Below are 22,773 nucleotides of genomic sequence, written 5' to 3'. Positions count from 1 at the left end.
GCGTTTACCTACAATGTGGTTTTAGTAAGTTGATGTGATTCCTTGTTTTGTTTTCATAGGCACTTAAAATAAGAGAGAGTTGCAATTGTCCCTCTCTCTCTGGACCAGACCCTCGCCTTATTTTTAAACTTAACATGCAGCATCTTCTGGAAGCATCTAAGGATAAAGAAGGCCATAACGCTACTCAACATGGTCTTGCAAAGCCAAAAGTGGACTTTCCTTCTGTTCAAAAGGGGGAAAAACTTCCAGTAACTCTTGCAGTTGAAAAAGAACCTGCAAACTGAAGGGAAAATATATTCACCAGAAAAACTTCACAAACTGTTGATTGAACAGATTTTTTTTCCTGAAGCACTTTTTTGATTCTTTTAAGATTATCAAATGGACAAATAATTGCAAATCATGTTTGTACTTCCCTGGTGCCAAAAATCTGTTGAAGGAAACTTGTCTCTCTGTAACACAAAGTAGATCAAGCCATCAGTATTCCGGGTTCCCAAACTTGTGGTGATCTCCTTCTCAGTGCAATGAGGAACTCTCCCCACATATAAAGAGTAGTGTGTTGGAGTTGAGAGACTTTTATTCAATAAGGGATACTAAACATAAATCACTGCAGGGGAGGGGTAATAATCTCTGTACAGTCCATTCACGCAAATGGCAGAGCAGCAATAAAATGGCCAGTGAGCTGTACATATATCCACCTAATTGGATGGCTTTCTGCTGGGCATTTTTGTATCATATATCTTTTAAAGGCACTTTAGAAATCAGGTTGATTCAGCATTTCACTTCAAAGTAATCTGAAAGGATTGTGCAGAATTGTATTTAAAAGTGAAGTCAGAAAATGTCCCAGTGAATCTATAAAACCCGTTAAGAACTGTGACTTGTAGCACTGAGATATTTTGCAAGTGATCACTTTTAATGATGTCTCTTTGAACAATTGAGATGTTTCTTCCAAGGCCAGATTCACTTCAGCTGCAACTGGTCTAGATAGATCAGAACTTGACTATTAGTGGTTGATACTCTCTAAATACATTAGGTAATGAAACCCTATAAAACGTCTAAGCTATATAGCGGCAGAGGAAGCATCCTATTTTGTATGTTTATTTCTCCTTAGGAAACTGTTATCGAATACCAGTTTAGAAGTCTGCCTTCCCAGTCTGTCCTTCTTAATGGGGAGATGAGTAATTGGAGGTGCTCGGGCTAGAATGGATGAGTGTAGTTTCCAATGCAAGGCCTTGGTTGAAGTAGATCTGGTGAAGAAGGAGACTTAAAGCAAATGCCTCCAAAATGAAACTTGGGAGAATTTGCGAAGCTACTCCTCTGCCCCTTTGTACAGTGAGCTTCTCAGATTGCATATAGGGATGCAATCCTCCATCGGCAAACTTGAGTTGAGGAGCAGCTCCTTGGGGATTATGTAGATGGAAGGCAGAAGATTTCTCTGCTCCTTCAGCACATGTAAGTTTGGGGAGCCAATCTTACTTCTTGTGCTTGCCAGTCTGTGAGTTAAACTAGCAAACTGTACAGCCTCATTTGATGAGCTTGGGAAAAGGGCCAGAACATTGTAATGTGCAGCAAAGAATCATGTGCCCAAGAAGCTCCCTGCTTCAGAGTTGTTTTATTTTTGTCCTTTCATGATTGACTGACCTTTTCTCCTTTAGCTAGGCTTTTCGTGAAGCACAGCCAGCACATCATGTTTATTTTCAGCTGGTTGATAGGCTCTTCCTTTCCAGTTCCTGAAAATTATTGTGTGCCATCCTTTTTGAAATAAAAAAAGATACAGTGAACGAAAGAGGAAGAGATCTTTTACTGATTGAAGCCTATGCCCTAACTATTGTTTTGGGGATCTGTTTTTTTTTTATTAAAATAAAGTTCAAGAAGAAAATTACTGATGCTTTCCTATGCTATAAGTGGGAAAACTGCAGGATTTTATTACAATGTTTGACAATGTGTATCAGATCATGACACAGATGGAATTTGAATGATCCTGTGCATTATAAAGGGGAAGGGGAGAGCTATGAAATTTTAGAATGTACCAGACAAATCACAATTTTATTTTCCTTTTAAATTTGAATGGAATTTTTCTGAAAAAACGACATTCCGCAGTGGCTCTAGGCGCAGAGTCTGAAAGAGTTTATGAACAATAGTTTGTTTGCTGACTTAACCCAAAGAATATGGGTCCTTTGAGCCATCTGACATCTCAGTTTCAGGGTGAAGAGGCTGTATTTGCAAGGTTGACTGTGCTGATGTTTTCCAGGTCTGTTTATATATATTTAGATTGACAGCATATTACTTGCAAGCTATTTTTAAATTTGTATGCAAGACACCACTGACAACAGGCAGAATGGCCAGCCTCACCATTATCCATCTATCCATTATTTTTATTCTTACTGACAGGAGTTTATGTAACAGACGTTCAGCAGTGTGTTAAGGCATTTGGACATTGTCACTTGAAGGTAAACAGAAAAACACACCATTTAGATTTCCCTGTAGATTTTATAACTTAAACTGTATAGTCAAGACCCCAATGCTTCTTCCCTCCCACCCCAATGTCAAAGCTTGTTTTGTTATCCAGTCCTTGTGGCTGACATACAACATGATTTTGTCAGGGAAGACAAGGGAGAACATAGAGAACTGTTTTTTAAAATAAAGTTTGTGTATTTTAAAGTATAAATGTATGTTCTATAAGTTCTTTAAATTCCTGTGTATAAATGCCTTGCTTATAACATAAAGATGAGCTTGTACCAAAGTTCTAAACTTAACCTCTGAATTTGATGTGTTCAGTTTCTAGATCTTCTAATAGTTTGCCACGTACTTTTAAAAGTTTTCTTCTTTCATTTGTGCACAAGGAAATAGGATATCCAAAACTTGCCACTCTTGAGTCTGTGTCGTCTTAGCCTCAAATGTCTAAGTGCTTTCTAAAACCTATATACTGCCTTTGCCTAAACCTCTATAGGATTGCTGTTGAAATATTTAAAAATGTTTTCTTGTCCAATCAGAAAGAGATGAAATTACAAGATGTTATTTTTCTAAAGGTCTGAGAGCCTTGAGCAAAATCTACACTGACCCTTTTATTAAAGAAATTGTAATTCCAGATCCTAGAGGAGTTAATTTTAAAATATACTTCCATTAGAAAAATATTGCAAATACCAACTTCTAACTAGCTGTACAACCGTTGTGTTGCAATTGGATGGATTAGTGGACTCCACTAAAAGCAAGAAGTTGGGATTCGAGTGAAAGAAATGCTGTACTGGAAGATGAATGTTATCACGTAAAATTAAGACAGATTGGTAAAAATATTTCTATCTTCTGCTAGTGCTGCATGCTGGGCTTCACAGCTTCTTATGGAAAGATTAAGTTCACAGTGTACACAATACTAAAATTATACATCTAACTTATCAGGAGTGGACAAATTTGACAAGCAGGAGAAATGCACACAAGGCAGTCTTACAATAAAAAATGGCCTCCCGTAACTTTTTTCATGTTTGGCACCTTGTTTGGAAATAATACCTATTTTGGTGTGAAATATTTATATATGCTGAGAAACCAAAGCAAAATACTGTTTAAAAATGCATTTTGTTTGGAAACTGTTTGGAGTTATTAAAGAGAGACAAACGTGCAAGCTTAGATTATTTTACTATCCTGAAGCTCTTCTCTAGCATTTCACTTCTATTGCAATACTTAGGGTTGAAAAGGCACTGCTAGTATAATCGCCTATCTTCAGGCACTTAACTGTCTTAAATTCTCTTATGTGCTGAAATTTCTTAAGCATAGTCTCAGTTCAGAGGATTTTATTAGTGGCTAGAGAGGAAATGTTGGTAAAATGCTCTTCACATGGCTTTATAATGAATGTTAAAAATTGCCACTTTTTTGCTTTCTAATCCATATTTAATTTTTCTTAAACCTTTGGCAAGTGCTAGTAACTGGCTTTTCTAGATCCCTCAAAGCATGTTGCAAATATAAATAAGCCTCTCTAAACACCTGCATATGTGAGTCTTTTACTTGTTTTCTAGCTGGAAAAACTGGGACACAGATAAAATAACTTTACAAAGGCTACACAGCAGGTAAGTGGGAAAGCTGGGAACAGAGCCCAGGAGGTCTGACTCAATGCCCTGCTCTGAACACTAGACCTAAGGATTCTGATTCTAGAATCATAATTTATTTTTAAACAAATTGAGGTGACTGCTATTGGAGAACTACATATCGCACATGTACAGTATGTGGTCTGCTGCTAGTTGCTCCTTCAGAGGTTTGGTGGTGGGCTATTTGTCCAAACCATGAATAATCCGTAACTGTTTATTACCTTCAGTGTACCCTGACTAGTCTCTGAAGGCCTTCTTGTTTTCCCTCCTCTGACTGATGTTCCTCTAAAGGAACATCCTAATTTCTGTAAGTGCTCTGTTTAAGACTCTGAACAAAGAAGTTAGGAAATTCAATATCATGATTCCCACAGCAAGCTGAGCTTGGCAATGCCTATGTGAAAGCATAACATGAACTTTGTACAAGTAATGCAGGTTTTTGCTTTAGTGAGGCATTGGAACAGTGCTTGCAGGGTCGCCAAATTATAGCTACGGTGGAGAAGTATGAATTTTTGTGGTTTTTAGAATCTAAATTAAGGTGTAATGCAAAACTACATTAATACAGTTTTAACATGCAGCACAGATAACTAGCATGCTTCACAAGAAGGTGTTAAATGGAATCTTAGCAACAGCAAATCAGAGGTACTGAAGAGTTATCAAAAGTAACCTTACATTTTGTTCTACTATTTCTGAATCTACCCTTTTAAAATTAGTTTTAGTACAACAGTTTTTCACTAAAAATACCTGAGATGTGTTGTTTTACCTTACTCTTGTTTCTAATGGAAAAAAGGCAACATCATATAAGCCCTACTTGCTATTGATACCCTGTTGGGATTCCTGGCAGGCAAATCACAATTTGGGTAAGTCAGGCCATGCCTATGCTATGAAGTTAAGTTGACTTTATGTAAGTGACACTCAACTTCTGATTTAAGCAAGCTCATCTTGCATGTCCACGCTGCGCTCATTGTGTCAGCAGAGTGTATCCTCACGAGCAGGGCTGGCATCGACACACAGCACTGCCCTCTGGGTGCTGTCCCACAATGCATGTAGCAGAGTGGCATTTTGGATTGGGCTTGCAATGCCTTATGGGACACTGATGTAGGTGGTTATGGGAATATGGTGTTAGCCTCCCATGATACTCTTACCGTTCTCCCTCCTTGACATCAATGGCAAAGATACCAAGCCTTTTTTGTGCTTTTTTTCCCTTCTTTTTTCTTCAGAAGCCTGGGTTAGCCCTGGCATGCCATAGCATAAGCATGGAGCCTGCTCAGCTGTACAGTGTAGTTGTGAGTATTACAAACCTCTCACACCTTCTAGTGTTTACACAGCTGATATTGGAGCTGCCACGCAGAACAATTTGATGCTACATAAGCAGCCCGATGGGAAGACAGATCAATTCACAGTTGCTGGTGATAGTCATGAATCACTTCGACATAGTGTGTTTCATACTGTGTGAAACAAGGAGAAAAGTTCTCTTCAGGGTGTGAAAGGGGAGGTAGATCGCCAAGCAGCAGGGCAAAATAAAGGACACATTGAAGGGCTCACGTCTCTGTAAGGCTTTGAAAACCCATTTCAGCAAGGAGTAACGTGGTATGTGATACTTACCTATGTTCCTTACCAAACAGTTCCCTCCATTACATTTTCTCCCCTGTAAATTCCACCTCCACCAGCTGTTATGTGTTGAATGAATAAAGAGTTTTCTCCATGTTAAGTTTTATTATGCACACAAACAGAGGCAACAGAGAAAAGGAAAACAATCTGGGGCAAGAGAGCTGATAACAGTGGGGGAGAAACAAGGAAAGCTTGCTTATAGATACACTGCAGTAATAATCAAAGTTGTGGGAATGGGCACCTTCTGGTCCTTGTACCCTTTCCTCAAGTTGAGTGTAAGGGGTACCAAACTCCCCTCCCCATTCCTTATGGGACATTTGGGGGAGGAGCATGGAGAACTGGAAAATGATGGCAGCAGGTTTGGACACTAGCATCTAGCTGCCGTTCTTGAACCTCAACCAGATGCCTCCATATGTCTGATTGCTCCTTCATAATCAGCAGCGTCTCTTCCTACATGGCACGCTCTTGTTCCCTGCATGCTCTCCTGTCCTCCCTGTCCTCATCCAGATCCTCGGACAGTGTAATCCTCCATGCTCTGAGCTCCCCTTCTCAGAAGCATGCATTAACTCATGGAATGTGTCCCTCTGAGTGTGCTCTTTCTGCCTTTTAATCTGGGAGAGTTTTTGTCCCAGTGTGGAGAAAGTGCTGACGGACAAGGTTTCAGCTGCAAGGAATGCAAAGCACAAGAGTATCATTGATAGTGAAGAAAACACCCCTTGATACCCTCCACTGCAAGGCACAAGATAGTTACAACCACTGGCTCTTGCAAGAGGCTGTTTACTGCTCCAGCTATGGTGAGTAAGACCACAAGGCATGGGTGAGAGCTTGTGCTGCTGCTGCTTTTGTGACCACATCCTCAGGAGTACAGGCTGGAATTTGAGAGAAGCCACCTTTACCCTATCATCATGGATGATGCTTGAGGACAGGCACCAGTGTCAAGCCCTCCTTTCCCCCCACAATAGCTTGTTACAAAAGCAGCATCAGATCAGGGGGATGGGAGACTAACGAGTCACTGCCCACCACACTTCGTTTTCACTGCTGCTGGCAACACACAGTGATCCCTTCCAACCACAATCACAGCACACTTGGGCAAGTGTGGTTATGGGATTTCACCCAACAGAGGGCAGATTATTTGTTGAATTGTTTTCTGTTTAAGGACTAGCATTGGAAATTCCCTGTTTTCCCCTAGGAGACTGTATGCAATATCACTCTCCTGGGGGAAACAGAAAATCCGACCTTAGAAAATATCAAACTGGAGACCCAAAATCTGAGGCCACTTGAAAATTTTTAGCTGCAACTTCCCTCTGCCTCTGTTTTCCCACCTGTAAAATGGTAATGCTTCCCTGTCTGCTGTGGTAGCACTATGTTGTTTATAAAGTCTTTTGAGATCCCAGTGCATTGGTTTTTGCTTTTTAAATAAAGATTTGAAAGGTTTAGCAACTGGTACAAGTGTCTTCCTGTGCTTCAGAAAGGCATGCCCTTCCCTGCGGTGGCATATCAGACTTGCTGCTGTAGGGAAGGATTCTGTTGTTGGACATGATAAGATGATTACTGCACATTTGTTCTGTTTTTTAAACATAGATTATGATGGCAAATTATACTGCATGTTGAATGTAGGATTCTTTCCATGTATACCTACATGTGCTGTTGGGCTATGCAGAGAAAAAGGGCTGACAAACTACGAAAGCATATCTTGTGTTAGAGCATTTTTTCCCTTTCCTTTACTCACCCTAAATGTTTAATTCTATGTCTAGACTACATGCCTCTGGCGACAGAGGCATGTAGATTAGGCTACCAGGCATAGGAAAATGAAGTGGCGATTTAAATAATCATCGCTTCATTTAAATTTACATGGCTGCCGCGCTGAGCCGATCAGCTGTTTGTTGGCTCAGCGCGGTAGTCTGGATGCACAGGTGTTGACATCAAAGGCATTTGTCGACTACCCAGGTATGCCTCCTGGGATGAGGTTTACCTGGGTGGTCGACAAATGCCTTTGATGTTGACACCCGCGCGTCCAGACTACTGCGCTGAGCCGACAAACAGCTGATCGGCTCAGCGCGGCAGCCATGTAAATTTATATGAAGCAACAATTATTTAAATCACCGCTTCATTTTCCTATGCCTGGTAGCCTAATCTACATGCCTCTGGCGACAGAGGCATGTTGTCTAGACGTACCCTATGGATAGTGTCATGGCTCCTTCCCCACTCTGGCATGATAAATGCAGAAGTGGGGGCCAGCAAGTGTACCCCAAAGCCTTATCTACCAGGCTTTGGTATAAAACTTCCCCCAAAATCTTAAAATCCTCGATCTTGGGAATAAAACTTCCGCTGCCACCACCCAAATGTTGCTAAAGAAACCAGGGGAAAGATCATTTGGGAAATCTCACCCCTAAAATAAAAATAAGGGCACACTATTAACCAATGCCAGGTTAATAAAAAGAAAGGAAAAAACTTATTATTACAACAATATTCCTGTTGCAAGCATAATGACTAGATAGGAAGGTAACAAAATATACTCATGGAGAAACTCCATGGGCCTAGAACTTAGTTACAAAGAAAAGCCAAAACATCTTTTACACGGTGCCAGATCTCAGATCCCATACCCAATCCTTAAAACAATAAAACCTAACGAAACTACCTAAACTTTACCCTACTTACAGAAAATGAAGAATGATGTCTTGGAGAGAGAGAGAGACATGCTTGTCCCTCTTTGTAGCTGCAGAGAACTCACTCCGAGAGACAAAAGGGAGAAAGGAAAAAAGCCAAATTCCTTTGTCCCAGTTTGAAAGTCCCACCTACATTCCTACTGGTCACTCCACCTGGCTAGGTGTAGTTAACCCCTTAATCCCCAGGCTGCTGGCTAACCCTCATAATCATGACAGGTATGTCTACACAGCAGGGCAAAACTCAAATTAAGCCATGCAACTTCAGTCACATCAATTGCATATCTTCAGTCGAAATAGCTTAAACTGGCTTTTGGTGCTGTCTTCACAGCAGGAAATTGAAGGAAGAACACACTTCCTTAAACTTTGCTTACTCCTTGTAAAACGAGGTTTACAGGAGTTGGAGTAAGAAGTCCTCCGCTCGCCATTATTTCAAAATAATGGCATGTAGTGTACACATAGAATCATAGAATACTAGGACTGGAAGGGACCTCGAGAGGTCATCGACTCCAGTCCCCTGCCCTCATGGCAGGACCCAATACTGTCTAGGCCATCCCTGATAGACATTTATGTAACCTACTCTTAAATATCTGCAGAGATGGAGATTCCACAACCTCCCTAGGCAATTTATTGCAGTGTTTAACCACCTTGACAGGAAGTTTTTCCTAATGTCTAACCTAAACCTCCCTTGCTACAGTTTAAGCCCATTGCTTCTTGTTCTGTCCTCAAAGGCCAGGAAGAACGAGTTTTCTCCCTCCTCGTTGTGACACCCTTTTAGATACCTGAAAACCGCTATCATGTCCCCTCTCAATCTTCTCTTTTCCAAACTAAACAAGCCCAATTCTTTCAGTCTTCCTTCATAGGTTATGTTCTCTAGACTTTTAAACATTCTTGTTGCTCTTCTCTGGACCCTCTCCAATTTCTCCACATTTTTCTTGAAATTTGGTGCCCGGAACTGGGCACAATACTCCAACTGAGATCTAATCAGCACAGAGTAGAGTGGAAGAATTTCTTCTGTCTTGCTCACAACACACCAATTAATGCATCCTAGAATCATGTACTTTTTTTGCAATAGCATCACACTGTTCACTCCTATTTAGCTTGTGGTCCACTATAACCCCTAGATCCCTTTCTGCCGTACTCCTTCCTAGACAGTCGCTTCCCATTCTGTATGCGTGAAACTGATTGTTCCTTCCTTAGTGGAGCACTTTGCATTTGTCTTTATTAAACTTCATCCTGTTTACCTCAGACCATTTCTCCAAATCGTCCAGATCATTTTGAATTATGACCCTATCCTCCAAAGCACTTGCAACTCCTCCTAGCTTAGTATCATCTGCAGACTTAATAAGCGTACTCTCTATGCCAGTATCTACATTGTTGATGAAGATCTTGAACAGAACCAGTCCCAAAACAAACCCCCTGTGGAACCCCACTTGTTATACCTTTCCAACAGGATTGTGAACCATTAATAACTACTCTCTGGGAATGGTTATCCAGCCAGTTATGCACCCACCTTATAGTAGCCCCATCTAAGTTGTATTTGTCTAGTTTATTGATAAGAATATCATGTGAGACTGTATCAAATGCCTTATTAAAGTCTAGGTGTACCACATCTACCGCTTCTACTTATCCTCAAGACACATTATCCTATCTGGATTTCACAAATGGATGGAGCACATGCTTCATTTCCATTGATCTGCAGTGGGAGTTAGTGGCCTCCATAGCTCAGGTCCTTTGGCACAGCCTGTTATCCTATCAAAGAAAGCTATCAGATTGGTTTGACATGATTTGTTCTTTACAAATCCATGCTGGCTGTTCCCTATCATGGTATTATCTTCCAAGTGTTTGCAAATGATTTCCTTAATTACTTGTTCCATTATCGTTCCTGACACAAAAGTTAAACTTACTGGTCTGTAGTTTCCTGGGTGGTTTTTATTTCCCTTTTTATAGATGGGCACTATATTTGCCCTTTTCCAATCTTCTGGGATCTCTCTTGTCTTCCAGGATTTTCCAAAGATGATAGCTAAAGGCTCAGATATCTCCTCTATCAGCTCCTTGAGTATTCTAGGATGCATTTCATCAGGCCCTGGTGACTTGCAGACATCTAACTTTTCTAAGTGATTTTTAACTTTTTTTATTGCTCTTTCTTATTTCGGAGTAACGTCAGCTATTCCAAAATAACGTGGCTGTGTAGACATATGCTTATTGCATGTCTTAAGTAATATTTAATGGCTAGGGTACTAAACATTTAAAATTCAAAACCTAGTGTGTTTGAATAGTCGAATCACGTTAATCTCATTGTCAGTAAAAAGCAGGTTAATGGTCTTTGAAAAGACTATATGACCCTAATCAGTGTTGGGAAAGAACCCAGTAATGCCATTTAGAAACTACATCTTATAGTGCAAATACCACTATATATTTAAAACTTCATTTAGAATTCTGAGCTGCATCAGAATATTTTCCACTCTGGCTATGTCCACTCTACAAGCTCTGTATTTTCCGTTGGGCCAGTGTGAGTCACAGCGCAAGCTGGTGTGTCTGTGTACGTTAGTTGGTGGAAGAGAAGAGAGCCTGTGGTATTAAAATCATTTGGCATTTTGACTTAGTATGCATTTTAAGAACAAAAGCCTCACCATATTGTTAAGATGCAGTTGGAACTGACAAGAATTTCTGCTGATTATTATGTCGTTCCTACAGAGAGGGGGGAAATAGTTTAATGTATCCTGCTTTGGGCAGACGGTTGGTGTCGATGACCTCCTGAGGTGTCTTCCAGCCCTATGATTCTATGATAAAGAGTTATTAATGCCCATTCAACAATCCTTAATGTATTGTGGTGACTATGCCTTTAAATCTTTATAATCTCAAGGAGTAAATGAAAGGAAGTTCTTTAAGGGGACCAGTGTATGCCTTTGTCTGTAGTTGTTTTTCTTCTGTCTGCTCCTGAAAACCATCTTGGATCCTTCAGTACAAAATATGTCTGTGCTAATCATGTGAATCATGTGTTTTTTTTTTTAATTTGGCAACATTTGTTCTTCGAGAGAGATGTCCCCGTGGGTGCTCTACATTAGGTTGGTGCGCTGCCGCCGCTCCTCAGAGCAGAGATTTCAGAGCAGTGTCCCTGGGGCTGCGCAGGCGTGCACTAGCAGTTGCACGCTGTTAGGTTGCAGGCATCACGCATGCATGAGCCCCTCCTCCCACTCCTCAGTTCCTTCTCTACCGCCTCCGGCTACAGACAGACTCAGCAGTGCTCCCTAGCTGCTTCGCATCTAGATGGTTATACTTTTTAAAACCAGTTAAAGTTAATTATAATTGTTTGTTAGTTAGTTTTAAATAGTTAGTTAATTTGTTAGTTTTAAAAATATATAGAGAGAGCAAGAGAAGAAAAGAAAGAAAGCAATATTAATTAGTATAAGGGGCTTTCTTCTTTTCTCCCAGCTAATCCCTCCTTGCAATCTCAGACTGCTTACATGGACATGCCTGGATCATCTGGCTTTAAATGCTGCACTTCATGTAAAGACCATATTCCACTCTCGGATGGTCACTCGCAATGCGTTCGTTGTCTTGGAGAGTGGCATATCTCTCAGAAATGCCCTCACTGTGCAAAGCTAAAATAGCAGGTGTGGAAAGACAGAAACCTGCGACTCAAATTATTTTTATTAGAAAACTCGCTTTGACTAGCCTCCAATCCAGGCCACCAGCCCAAAGAACCCAAACAGCGGGGGTCCAAAAAGCCTGCCAAAAAGTAAGTCTCCTCAGTGCCTCAAGGGGCTACGGCACCGAAATGGCCATTGCCGTCATGGTCGGTACCGAAAGCAGTGGCGGTGCCGCACCTCAGCACCTATGATGCTGCTGGAGCTCCAGCGGAGGCAAACAGCTCACATGCGCTAAATCACGCTCCAAGGTAACAGGCTTTAAGTTGCCTGTCTCACTGCCTGCAACACCATCCGGCAATGATACGATCTTACCAACACAACATGAGAGTGTGATGCCGACTACATTAACAGGCACCTCAGCTTCCTCCACAGAGGTGCCTGATGCACCACAACTGCCCTTGGCACCGAGGCATGACTCAGCGCCTTAGCCTCCCACCTCCCACTATGGCACTGGCAACACCTGTTGGGCACTACACTCAGCACAGAGACTTATTAGTCTCATCCACATTAACTCACCATTTTTACAAGCTGAGAGCTCTTCTCCCATGTTAATATCACAGGGATCACTCTCTCAGGAAACATTTTCATATGACAATGACTTCTCTAGGGTGTTTACACCAGAGAATTCCCCCTCACAGCTCAGAGTATCTACTCTCCCAGATTCGGGAATATGCCTCCATATTATAGCAATCTCTGGGCACCTCCACTTCAGCCTTACCTATATTGGCAATACTGGGACAAAGGGCAATATTACCAGAAACATCAGCGAGGCCGGAAGAGAGACAGTGCAATACTCCCCCTCCAAACAAATACAGGGAGAACCACTCTCACAGGAGGCTGCGACGACTCCTGACCCAAAAGACCCTCCTCCAGCGGAGGAAGGGTCTATGGCCCGAGATTCAATGACTTCAGGCGACACTACACATTTCCAAAACCTTTTTAAACATGTAGCTGCGGAATTGAACATTCCTCTCCAGGAGGTTGTGGAAAATCAACATGACCTAACAGACATACTTCACTCAGGAACACCATCAAAGATAGCATTGCCAATCAATCCAGCAATAATGGAACAGGCAAAAATTCTGGCAAACTCCAGCGTTAATCTCTTCTACTGCTAAGAGAACTGTTAAGAAATATTATGTCCCACCCAAGGGCCTAATTCTCTTGTGGTGGGTGCTGAACAACAAAAATCCAAGCAATAACAATACTGGTCTACTCCATCAGACCGTGATAGAAAAAGACTCAATGCATTTGGGTGAAAAATATATACGTCTTTTGCTTTACAATTTTGCATTTCAAATTACAGAGCTTTATTGAGCAAATTCGATTATAGAAATTACACCAAACTGAACGACTTTGTTGCAGACATTCCTGAGGCTAAGAGGCAGCAATACACAGCATTGACATCCGAAGGTCACAAAGTTTCAAGAACAGCATCACAGGCTGCTTTAGACGCAGCTGACACGGCCTCACATTCTACAGCAACGTCAGTAGTAATGAGAAGGGCATTGTTAGTTAGCTCCACTCCATTCCCCAGGGAGATTCAAGTTACAGTAGAGGATCTGCCCTTTGATGGCCAGAAGCTGTTTGCAGCTAATACCAACGAAACTCTCCACTCCATGAAGGACTCCACAGTAATGCTGTGATGTCTTGGGATCCACAAGCAAGCACCTAGAAGAAGGCAATATATGCATCAGCCTTATCCGATACCTCGATACCACCCCCCCCCCATATACACAACACTACAATAGACAAGATCACCAGATACAGAGCAGAGGCAGAAACCAGTGACGTTGCCTTTCCTCTACTAATTCTCAACAGTCACAGCAGTCCAACAAGCAAATTTGATCATCAGGTCGAGGGCCTGAAGAGTCTTTCACCTATACCGACGCAAGCAATTCTTTTCCATCATCAATTGTTGCCTTTTTTCAACAACTGGCAACATATAACCTCTGATAGATCTTGAAGATAATTGATAAAGGCTACCTTATCACCTTTACGTCCATACCCCCTCTCCCCCCTTGCCGTCTCTCTTCAGGGACCACTCACGAGACCCTCCTTCAACAAGAAGTAGAACACCTCTTACATTGGGACGATGGAACCAGTCCCCACACAATTTAGAGGCAAGGGATTGTACTCCCACTACTTCTTGACAGAGAAAAGATTTGGGGGGTTGGAAGCCCATATTGGACCTTTGAGCACTCAATAAATTCATACAGAAACAAAAATTCAAGATGTTAACGCTTACTGCCATATTAGTGGCACAGGAAAAGGATGACTGGTTCTCGTCCCTTGACTTGCAAGGTGCATACTTTTCCATTGCCATCCCACAGGTGTTTTCTTTGTTTTGTTGTCGATTCTCAACATTATCAATACAAAGTGCTTCCTTTTGGACTCTCTACGGCCCCAATGGTCTTCTTAGTAGTGCTGGCGGTTGTCATAGTGTACTCGAGAAAACAAAGTATTATTATATTTCCTTACCTCGACGACTGCCTCCTCAAGTCACGCTTACACAACAATTCCTGCCACTCTGTCACAAAATACCTATTCTGACACCTGGGCCATCAGGTGAATGAAGCCAAATCGACACTCTATCCTACACAAAAGATACAGTTCGTAGGAGCATGACTCGATTTGACAATGGTCACTGCATCCCTACCTATAGACCTTTTTCAAAAAATCGTGGACCTTACGATCCAGCCCCCGCACAACAGCACTCAAATGCAACCGTGGGGCCTGCATTTGGTATTGAATGCTCTCACTAGTCCTCCCTTGGAACCAATGGCGACTGCCTCATTATTACACTTGTCCATGAAAAGGGTTTTCCTGGTAGCCATTTCCTCAGCCAGACACGGAGAGATTGCAACCCTAATGGCAGATCCCCCACTGTCATGGCTCCTTCCCCACTCTGCACGATAAATGCAGAAGTGGGGGCCAGCAAGTATACCCCAAAACCTTATCTACCAGGCTTTGGTGGAAAACTTCCCCCAAAAACCTTAAAACCCTGGATTTTGGGAATAAAACTTCTGCTGCCACCACCCAAGTATTGTTGTGACAAATCAGGGGAAAGATCACTTGGGAAATCTCACCCCTAAAGTACAAAGCAAGGCACAACCATTAACCACTACCAGGTTAATAAAAAGAAAAGAGAAGACTTTTATTATCACCACAATATTCCTGTTGCAAGCATAATAACTAGATGAAGAAGTGACAAGTAATATACTCATGGAGAAACTCCATGGGCCTAAACTTAGTTACAAAGAAAAGCCAAACATCTTTTAAGAAGGTGCACAGACATCAGATCCCATACCCAAAACATAAAATAATAAAACCTAATGGATTTATCTAAACTTTACCCTACTTACAGAAAGTGAAGAAAGAGTCTTTTCTTGGAGAGGACTGCTGAACAAAGGAGGGAAAAACCAAAAATTCCTTTGTCCCAGTTTGAAATTCCTATCTACATTCCTATTGGTCACTCCACCTGGCTAGATAAGGGACATAGCTAACCCCGTAGTCCCCAGGCTGCTGGCTAACCCTTGTGATCATGACACCCATATACTACCTTTTTTTAAAACAAGGTCAATTTACATACCCATCCCAAATTCTTCCCCAAAGTACATTCATCCTTCCATATCAACCAGACAATACATCTTCCCACTGCTTCCCCAAACCACATGCCAACTCTTTCGAGATGGAAATGCCACTCTTGACCTACACAGAGCACTCTCCTTTTACTTGCAGAGAACGGGACCATTCAGAGCATCTCCCAGACTATTTATTTCAATAACAAACCACACTAGGGGCCAGGCTGTCTCATCACAGACTCTCCCACTGGATCTCGGATTGCATCAAGCTCTGCTAAGCACAGTCAGATATGCTCCCTTCCTTCAGAGAACATATGGGCACATTCAACCTGGGCCATGGCTACCTTGATAGATTTCCTCCGTAAAGTACCCATAAGAGACATCTGCACAGCTGCCATGTGCTCCTCAGACAACACATGCAAAGCACTTACGCAGGGACCTCTTTCCAACTTGAAACTAGCTAAGGCCGTTCTTTCCACTGCTTTTCTGCCAGATCCGAAATCCCTACCACCCTAAAGGGGAATTGCTTTGTAGTTGCCTAATGTGGAGCACCCATGAGGACAGCTTTCTCTCTCAGAGGAGGTTACTCATCTTGACAATAACTGGTGTTCTTTGAAATGTGTCCCCATGGGTGCTCCACAACCCTCCCTTCCTCCTCTCTACTTTGGGATCCTGGCCTTCCTAAGCCATGGTTTCGGGGTGGGGGAAGAACTCTGGCATGCACGATGCTTGCAGCCTAACAGTGCACAACTGCTAGTGCGTGCCTGCATGGCCCCTGGGACACTGCTATGAAATCTCCAATCTGAGGTACAGCGGCGGCGCACCGACCCACTGTGAAGCACCCACGGGGACACTCATCTTGAGGAATGTCAGTAGCTATCGAGGTGAGTAACCGCCTCATCCGACCCCTCCCCATACACTTCCACTACTTACAAAAGAGCTGAAATTAGCAGTTTTATAATCAGCATTGAGGGTGTGTTGTTATTTATGTAAATAGTGGGACAGAGAATTCATATGTGAGCTGATTCTAGTTTTAAACGACTTGAATTCTGGGGGGCGCCGTCCAAAAATCAGAAAACGAAACATTTATGTTTGTTTTGCAAAATGTGCGTAGCATTTCCATTCAGCTCTATAAACCATCGGAGTTGTTCCACTGCCAATATTTAACATTTATGGCTTGAAAGCCAATGTAACTCTTACTCTATTTTTTTGTTTTTGTTTTTGCAAAGTCTGATTCCACCTCACTTCACATTAATTGGAAAAGAAAAATATACATAATTGAAAACCTGATTACAAATGCAGAACGGATCAAGTTCTCACTGATGACAGTGCATTGTATTTGCATCGTACTTCTCAGAACTGCACGGCTCAGAAAGGGTAAAGGCAGGGGAAGGCTTAGCTCTTGTGCTGTGCTATTTCTCTACCCTCAGGATAATTTGCAAACAGGTCATTAAATCACACAGGTTGCTGTGGGCTCCCTGAAGCTGCTGAATCATCCATTTGGAGTTAAACGGGTTATAGTGAAGACCTAATCCTGCCACTTTTTTCTCCAGCCACATCCCTGACACCAGGGATTGAACTGGCTAGTGTTGTGACACAAAGTGGGTGCTTCCTAGAGATGTTAAAAGTGAAATAGGTAATGGTGTAACTGCTGAAAATCTCAGCAGTTACACGGTTACACATTGCAGGCTCTGCAGCATAAAGCGTAAATAAGCTTTATGCTGCAGAGCCCGCAGTGAAGCCTCGTAGGGAGTCATGCAGCCAGCCTCTGCTAGCTCTGCTCCCAGGAGGCAGCTTCCCTGCTGCAGCAAAGCCTCCTCCCCAGGAGAGGAGCGGGCAACTCTTGCACGCTTGGCTCTCAGGGCGGAGGCTTCGCTGCCCTGCTGCAGAGTAACTGCCTCCCTGGGAGCTGGCTGAGGGTCACTAACACCATTAACCAGTAAACATCAGCTTATCGGTTAAATGGTTAGTCGGTGGTGCTCTAACGTTCCTAATGCTTCCCAGCTGAGAAATATGGCTCCACAAGCGTCTCAAAGCCTGTAGTAAGGCCAATCAAGAGCTGTCTTTAAACTCTGACATGCAAAGATTAAGACCAAAAGTTTTAAAAACTGATTTTTGGATTCCTCAGTTTCTGAGCCTTGGTGTGGGATGTGCTGAGTCTCCACAACTCCAGCCGAGTTGATAGCTTTAGGGCTGTTGTCTGAATATTGGGCCCAAGTTGGAGTTAGTGATTTAGTAATTTTCTGTGTCTGATTATATATCATGGGTAATGAAGTGTTTTGTGAACAGCCTGGCTGTTGATTTTAGCATTTCCTCTTTTCTCCATCTGCATTCTGAGGAGAATGCATGTAACAGGAATGCAAGTTGCTAAAGGAAATAGACCTGTTATGTTTTGTTCCTGCAGCCTTTTTCTTCCCAGGCTCTGATAATTACGTTGACATCTTTTAAAAAGTGTTCATTTTGAAAACATGCAGTCAAAGAATTAGTTAATATGTCTTGAAATTGTATTAAAACCTTTTAAAAAATAATCTTCAATTTTACTGCATCCCTCATGCTCATCTGTTGTTCCAGCAACTAAATATTTGTGGGTCAGTAAGGTCGTAGAGTTGCCACTCTCCTCATGTCAAAGCTCATTTTACCCAGTTCTTTCTATAGATAAATGTCATCTTGATTCATTGTGATGGTTTCTCATAGTTCAAAAACATTTTTAATTCACAAGTAAGGTCTTTCCATAAAGGTTTTTTACTCTCCATATTTCTTCCAACCTGTCCACACTCCATCAGCCATAAAAGGCTTTGTGGCTGTTAGTCTTAAATGTGCTTGGGAATAAGATTGGTGTGATCCCATTTCAATCTTCTGGCCACGGAGGGTACATCTACACAGCAGGGCCAACGTTGAATTAAACTACGCAACGTCATCCATGTCAAATGCGTAGCTGAAGTCAAAATAGCTTAATTCGGCTTTTGGCGCTGTCTACACAGCAGGGAGAACACTCTTCCTTTAACTTTCTTTACTCTTCGTAAAATGTGGCTTACCTACCGTGAGTTGGCGTAAGAAGTCCTCCAGCTCGACATTATTTCAAAATAAAGGTTTGTATTGTAGACACTCGCTTTTTTTATTTCGGAATAACATCAGTTACTCCAAAATAACGCTGCTGTGTAGACATACCCTAAGCAGCTACACTATGGCCAAGATTCTCTGTGCTACCTGCTGTTCTGGGTTGGAGGGACCACTCCTGAGGGCGAAGGGTTAGTTTGGTTTCCATCCTCATGCAGTCATTCGCCTTTGTAAAACTGATAAAAAGGGTTTATTTTTTGTTATGTGGATCCTTGAACAATAAGAAATGGATGAGGCCACTAAGTTCTGTCATATAAATTACTGAAGAGCCATTGGAAGTCTTTAACTTTCTGGCTATGTAAATATGTGAAGGAAAGGTGGGGCCAGCCCTTGCAAATTTGATCAGAAGTCTCAAATATTTGGTGTTTTACTTAAAGCCCTCACCAGTAGCTAGAGTCCCCTGTCCTCATGGAAATCTCACCTTTCTTTGTAAAAGTTTTTAGTGCTCATGTTTGCAGAGGAAAGTGGGAAGAGATGAAGGAAGTACAACCTACAGGATCAGAAACCAGACAGCTAATAAAAAGAACCCCATGTTCATTATGGAAATGAAACATGCACAAATTTTGCGACCTGATTCAGGATTTTTGATTGTTTGGCACTGGCCTTTACTTACTGGCTCATGGAGGAATTCTCCTTCTCAGGTAACAGACACAGAACAAGGGGGCCCAGGACAAAATATAATTTTTGGGGGGGGGGGGTCATTCAAGAGTTCCTGTTTCTCAGGGATTTGTTCCTTCACTCCACACACTCTTACAAATCTCCAGCTCTCTTTCACTCCATCTTTTCTCCTCTAACTTACTGAGCGGGGTCCCTTCCTTCCACTTTCCTTTGTCCACTTCTCCCCAGCCTTCCTATCTCCTTCTATCTCCGTACACGCTCAGCCCTTCACTCCTCTCCCTCTTGTGGGGTAGGGGTGTACATGGGGTGGGGAGAGGGAAAGCAGGGGACCATTACCTCAATAATTGGTGGGGGCACAGAACTCCTCTGGTCCTGGAGTCGAGGCCTGGCAAGCGAGCTGCTCTGCTCCTGGGACCAGAATAGGGAGCATAGGACATGGCCCACCGAAACCAATAACATTTCCATTCCTGTACATGGCGTTGGCCGGGGGGACGAGAAGATCCAGAAAACAAGCTGATGACCAGGTTTGCCAGCTTCCCAGGCCAAGAGATGGGAGAGTGGATCTGCAGATTCTGCCTAGCTTTGGCCCCTCACACTCAGCTGCTGGGTGTAGAGAGCTGATTTGGGCAGAAAAGCTTCAAGACAACAGTTTTAGTGCTACAGGCATGAGTCTCTGCTGTCACTCCCTGTTGCTTAGACTTATGGAGGCGGTACCTCGATCTGTTAGGGTATGTCTACACAGCAAAGTTATTTCAAAATAACAACCGTTTTTTCGAAATAACTTTCCTAGCATCTACACAGCCAAACTGCTATTTCAAAATCAATTCGAAATATTGGAGGGCTTATTTCAAATTTGGTAAACCTCATTCTACGAGGAATAACGCCAAATTCGAAATAGCTATTTAGAAATAAGTGCTGTGTAGACACTTATTTCGAAATAGGGGGCCTCCAGCCTTCCCAGGGTGCCCTGGTGGCCACTCTGGCCTCAACCAAGAACACTCCTCCTCCCCCCTCCATCCTCCCCAGAGCCCTTAAAGGTGTAGACTCTGGCCACAGTGCCTGTGCCAGCTCCAAGCCTGCCAGCCCAGAGCCAGCAGTCACTGCCCTGATCCAGTGGCCCCAAAACATGAGCCAGCAAGCCACTGGCAGCCAGCCCTCCACCGCTCCCCAGGAGCAGTCTGCCAGCTCCTAGGAGCCTGCCAGGGCCTGGAGAAGGTGGGCACCTTGCTGGTCCAGGGAGGAGATCATGGACCTTATTCAGGTTTTGGGGGGGATGCCCCCAACGTCCATGATCTCCGCACTAGATGGAGAAACGCAGTCATCTATGGCAGGATAGCTGCCAGCCTGGCCACCAAAGGCCACATACGAACCCAGGAGCAGGTTTGCATGAAAATCAAGTTGGTCCGGCGAGACCCCCAACCCTGAGCTTTCCCTCCCCCTTCTTCCCTTTGCTTCCCCCTTCCAGCTTTCTCCTCCCAGGTTTCCCCTGCCCCTCTCCTGCCTCCTTTCTCCAGTCTCACCACAGTTTCTTCTTCCTCCCTCCCCAGTTTTGTTAAAGAGAGTTTGTGTTCATGAAAATACATGTATTTTATTTGACATCAGGAAGGGGGGTTTGGGAGTGGTAAGTGGAAGGATGTGAGGGAGGAATGAGGCACAAGCCCCCAGTGGGGCAGACTCGGGAGCCTCTTAGTGCTCCTCAGGTTGGAAGCTCTCCCGCAGGGCCTTCTGGATACTGACAGCCCCCCAATGGACCTCCCAGATGGCAGCCTGCAGAAAGTGCAGCCAGGCTCACAGCAATGTGTCCAAGAGAAGCACGAGAGTGCCCAGAGGCGGCTCCGGCTCCATGTGGCAGAGTGCTGTGGTGTCCCGAATGAGGGCAATCAGAGCACGCAGAGACAGAACGCTTTGCTGTCCCTCATCAATGTAGGCAAGCAAGCAGGGAAACCTGAGAATTGGCTGTCTGGGGGGGGGGGTCCCTTTAAGCACAGGCCTCAGATAGCCTCAGGCAGTAGCCACACAAAGTAACTCCTGACCTGATGCTCTGCCGGACCTTGTTCTGGCCAGCCTTAAATGTGATTCATCATCCACTCAATGTGGACACACTATTTCGAAATAGCAAAAAGCTATTTCGAAATACATTTTGTGTGTAGACGTGTTATTTTGAAATAAGCTATTTCGAAATAATGCTGTAGTGTAGACATACCCTTAGTCTCATGCTATTCCTGGCGGTGTCTGATAGTTATGCTGTGGAGAGGCCACTGTCCTTGTTGTTTGAAGGACTGGGTTCTCAGCCTGACTCCCTAAGGAAGATCCTGTAAGAAGATGTATGTGAATTGTCTGTTGTCTGCCACGTGCACGTTCATTATAGCCACCAACCTCAGCTGAAATTGAATCTGTGACCTAGAGGTGAAAGGCTTCATAACCTGTTATTAATCCTCTGAGATGTTCAGTCCCCACTAATTTGATGTTTCAGATGTAATTTTCTCCACAGGTATTATGGCTTCATTAGCACATTGTACATGATGTCTCTTCAATGGTGCAAAGACTGGAGCATACACATCCAAGAGAGATATGTGCAGTATTTGGGTTTTAAACATTGGGTGAAATCTTGCAAATCTCAACCCATGAATTAGTCTCCTATTCACTATCAAAATATCCTTTCCTGAATCTTTTCTTTCAGGTCGTTCAGATTTATTGAATTAAAATATCACATTTATTTTAGTCAGGCTGTTTACTTTGTTGCTGGGGTGTGTCTAGTTTTTTGGTTGATAATTATGAATACTACATTCTTGAGTGCAATTTAATTCTGGTATAATTCTCTTCCATCCCTTCTTTTGTTAGGGATCAAAGAGCCATAAACAAATGTTAAAATTGTGTGTTGTTTTTCCTTACCAATTTTACTTCCTGGAAAGTTAAATTCCTGTTTGACTTATTATCACAATCATACTAGTTATGACTGACAGCATTTTCACGGATAGAGCCCAAAACACGGACCACACTCCAAACTGCTTTATGTCTTCATCTAGGCTCTTCTCATCTTTTACTGAAGCTTAAAGTTTTCACCAGAAAGAGGAGTTTTAAGGGTATGAATTTATTGGACAAAGTTTGACCATCATTTCTTTTGTTTTTAATGGAGGAGTTAAAAAGCCCGTTTGCCATGAGCTATTTGGTACATTCCACCATAGAAATGGAAGATTTTCTAGTGTCCCCTGTTCGTTAGATGGCACTAGCATTTACTTGACAGCACAGTCAGCAGCTAGGTTGCCTTCTCCTTTATAATCACTGAAATATTCACTGAATACTAAAGAAACAGGAGGGCAAGGCAATCTCAGATCAGTGTGAAAGGAGGGCACGAGTAACATAGGACAGCAACAAAAGCTTTGGGCAGCTGCAAAATGTGCTAAGCACCTGCTGAGCTTGAAATTTTCCAACAGGCTCCAAAATTCTTGCATATGTT

The 22,773-nt window shown here is 42.8% G+C and overlaps 1 protein-coding gene across 4 annotated transcripts in view; it reads left to right on the top strand.

Moving 5' to 3' along the window:
- Positions 1–22,773, top strand: part of OMA1 (OMA1 zinc metallopeptidase) — a 118,154-nt gene that overhangs the window by 44,922 nt on the left and 50,459 nt on the right. For 2 of the 4 annotated variants that reach the window (XM_075936080.1, XM_075936083.1), the window contains exon 9: positions 60–408. The exons of 1 other annotated variant lie outside the window; for it this stretch is intronic. In XM_075936080.1, coding sequence (XP_075792195.1) covers positions 60–284 — 225 coding nt within the window. In that variant the 3' untranslated portion in view covers positions 285–408. Of the gene's footprint in view, positions 1–59; positions 409–5,290; positions 7,372–22,773 lie in introns of those variants that run through there. One more of the 4 variants, XM_075936081.1, reaches the window with a different exon arrangement.

The sequence above is a fragment of the Pelodiscus sinensis genome, chromosome 9 (genome assembly GCF_049634645.1).
Source record: "Pelodiscus sinensis isolate JC-2024 chromosome 9, ASM4963464v1, whole genome shotgun sequence".
NCBI lineage: Eukaryota > Metazoa > Chordata > Testudines > Trionychidae > Pelodiscus > Pelodiscus sinensis.
The sequence above is the reverse complement of the archived record's forward strand: the minus strand, read 5'-3'. Positions and strand labels throughout refer to the sequence as shown.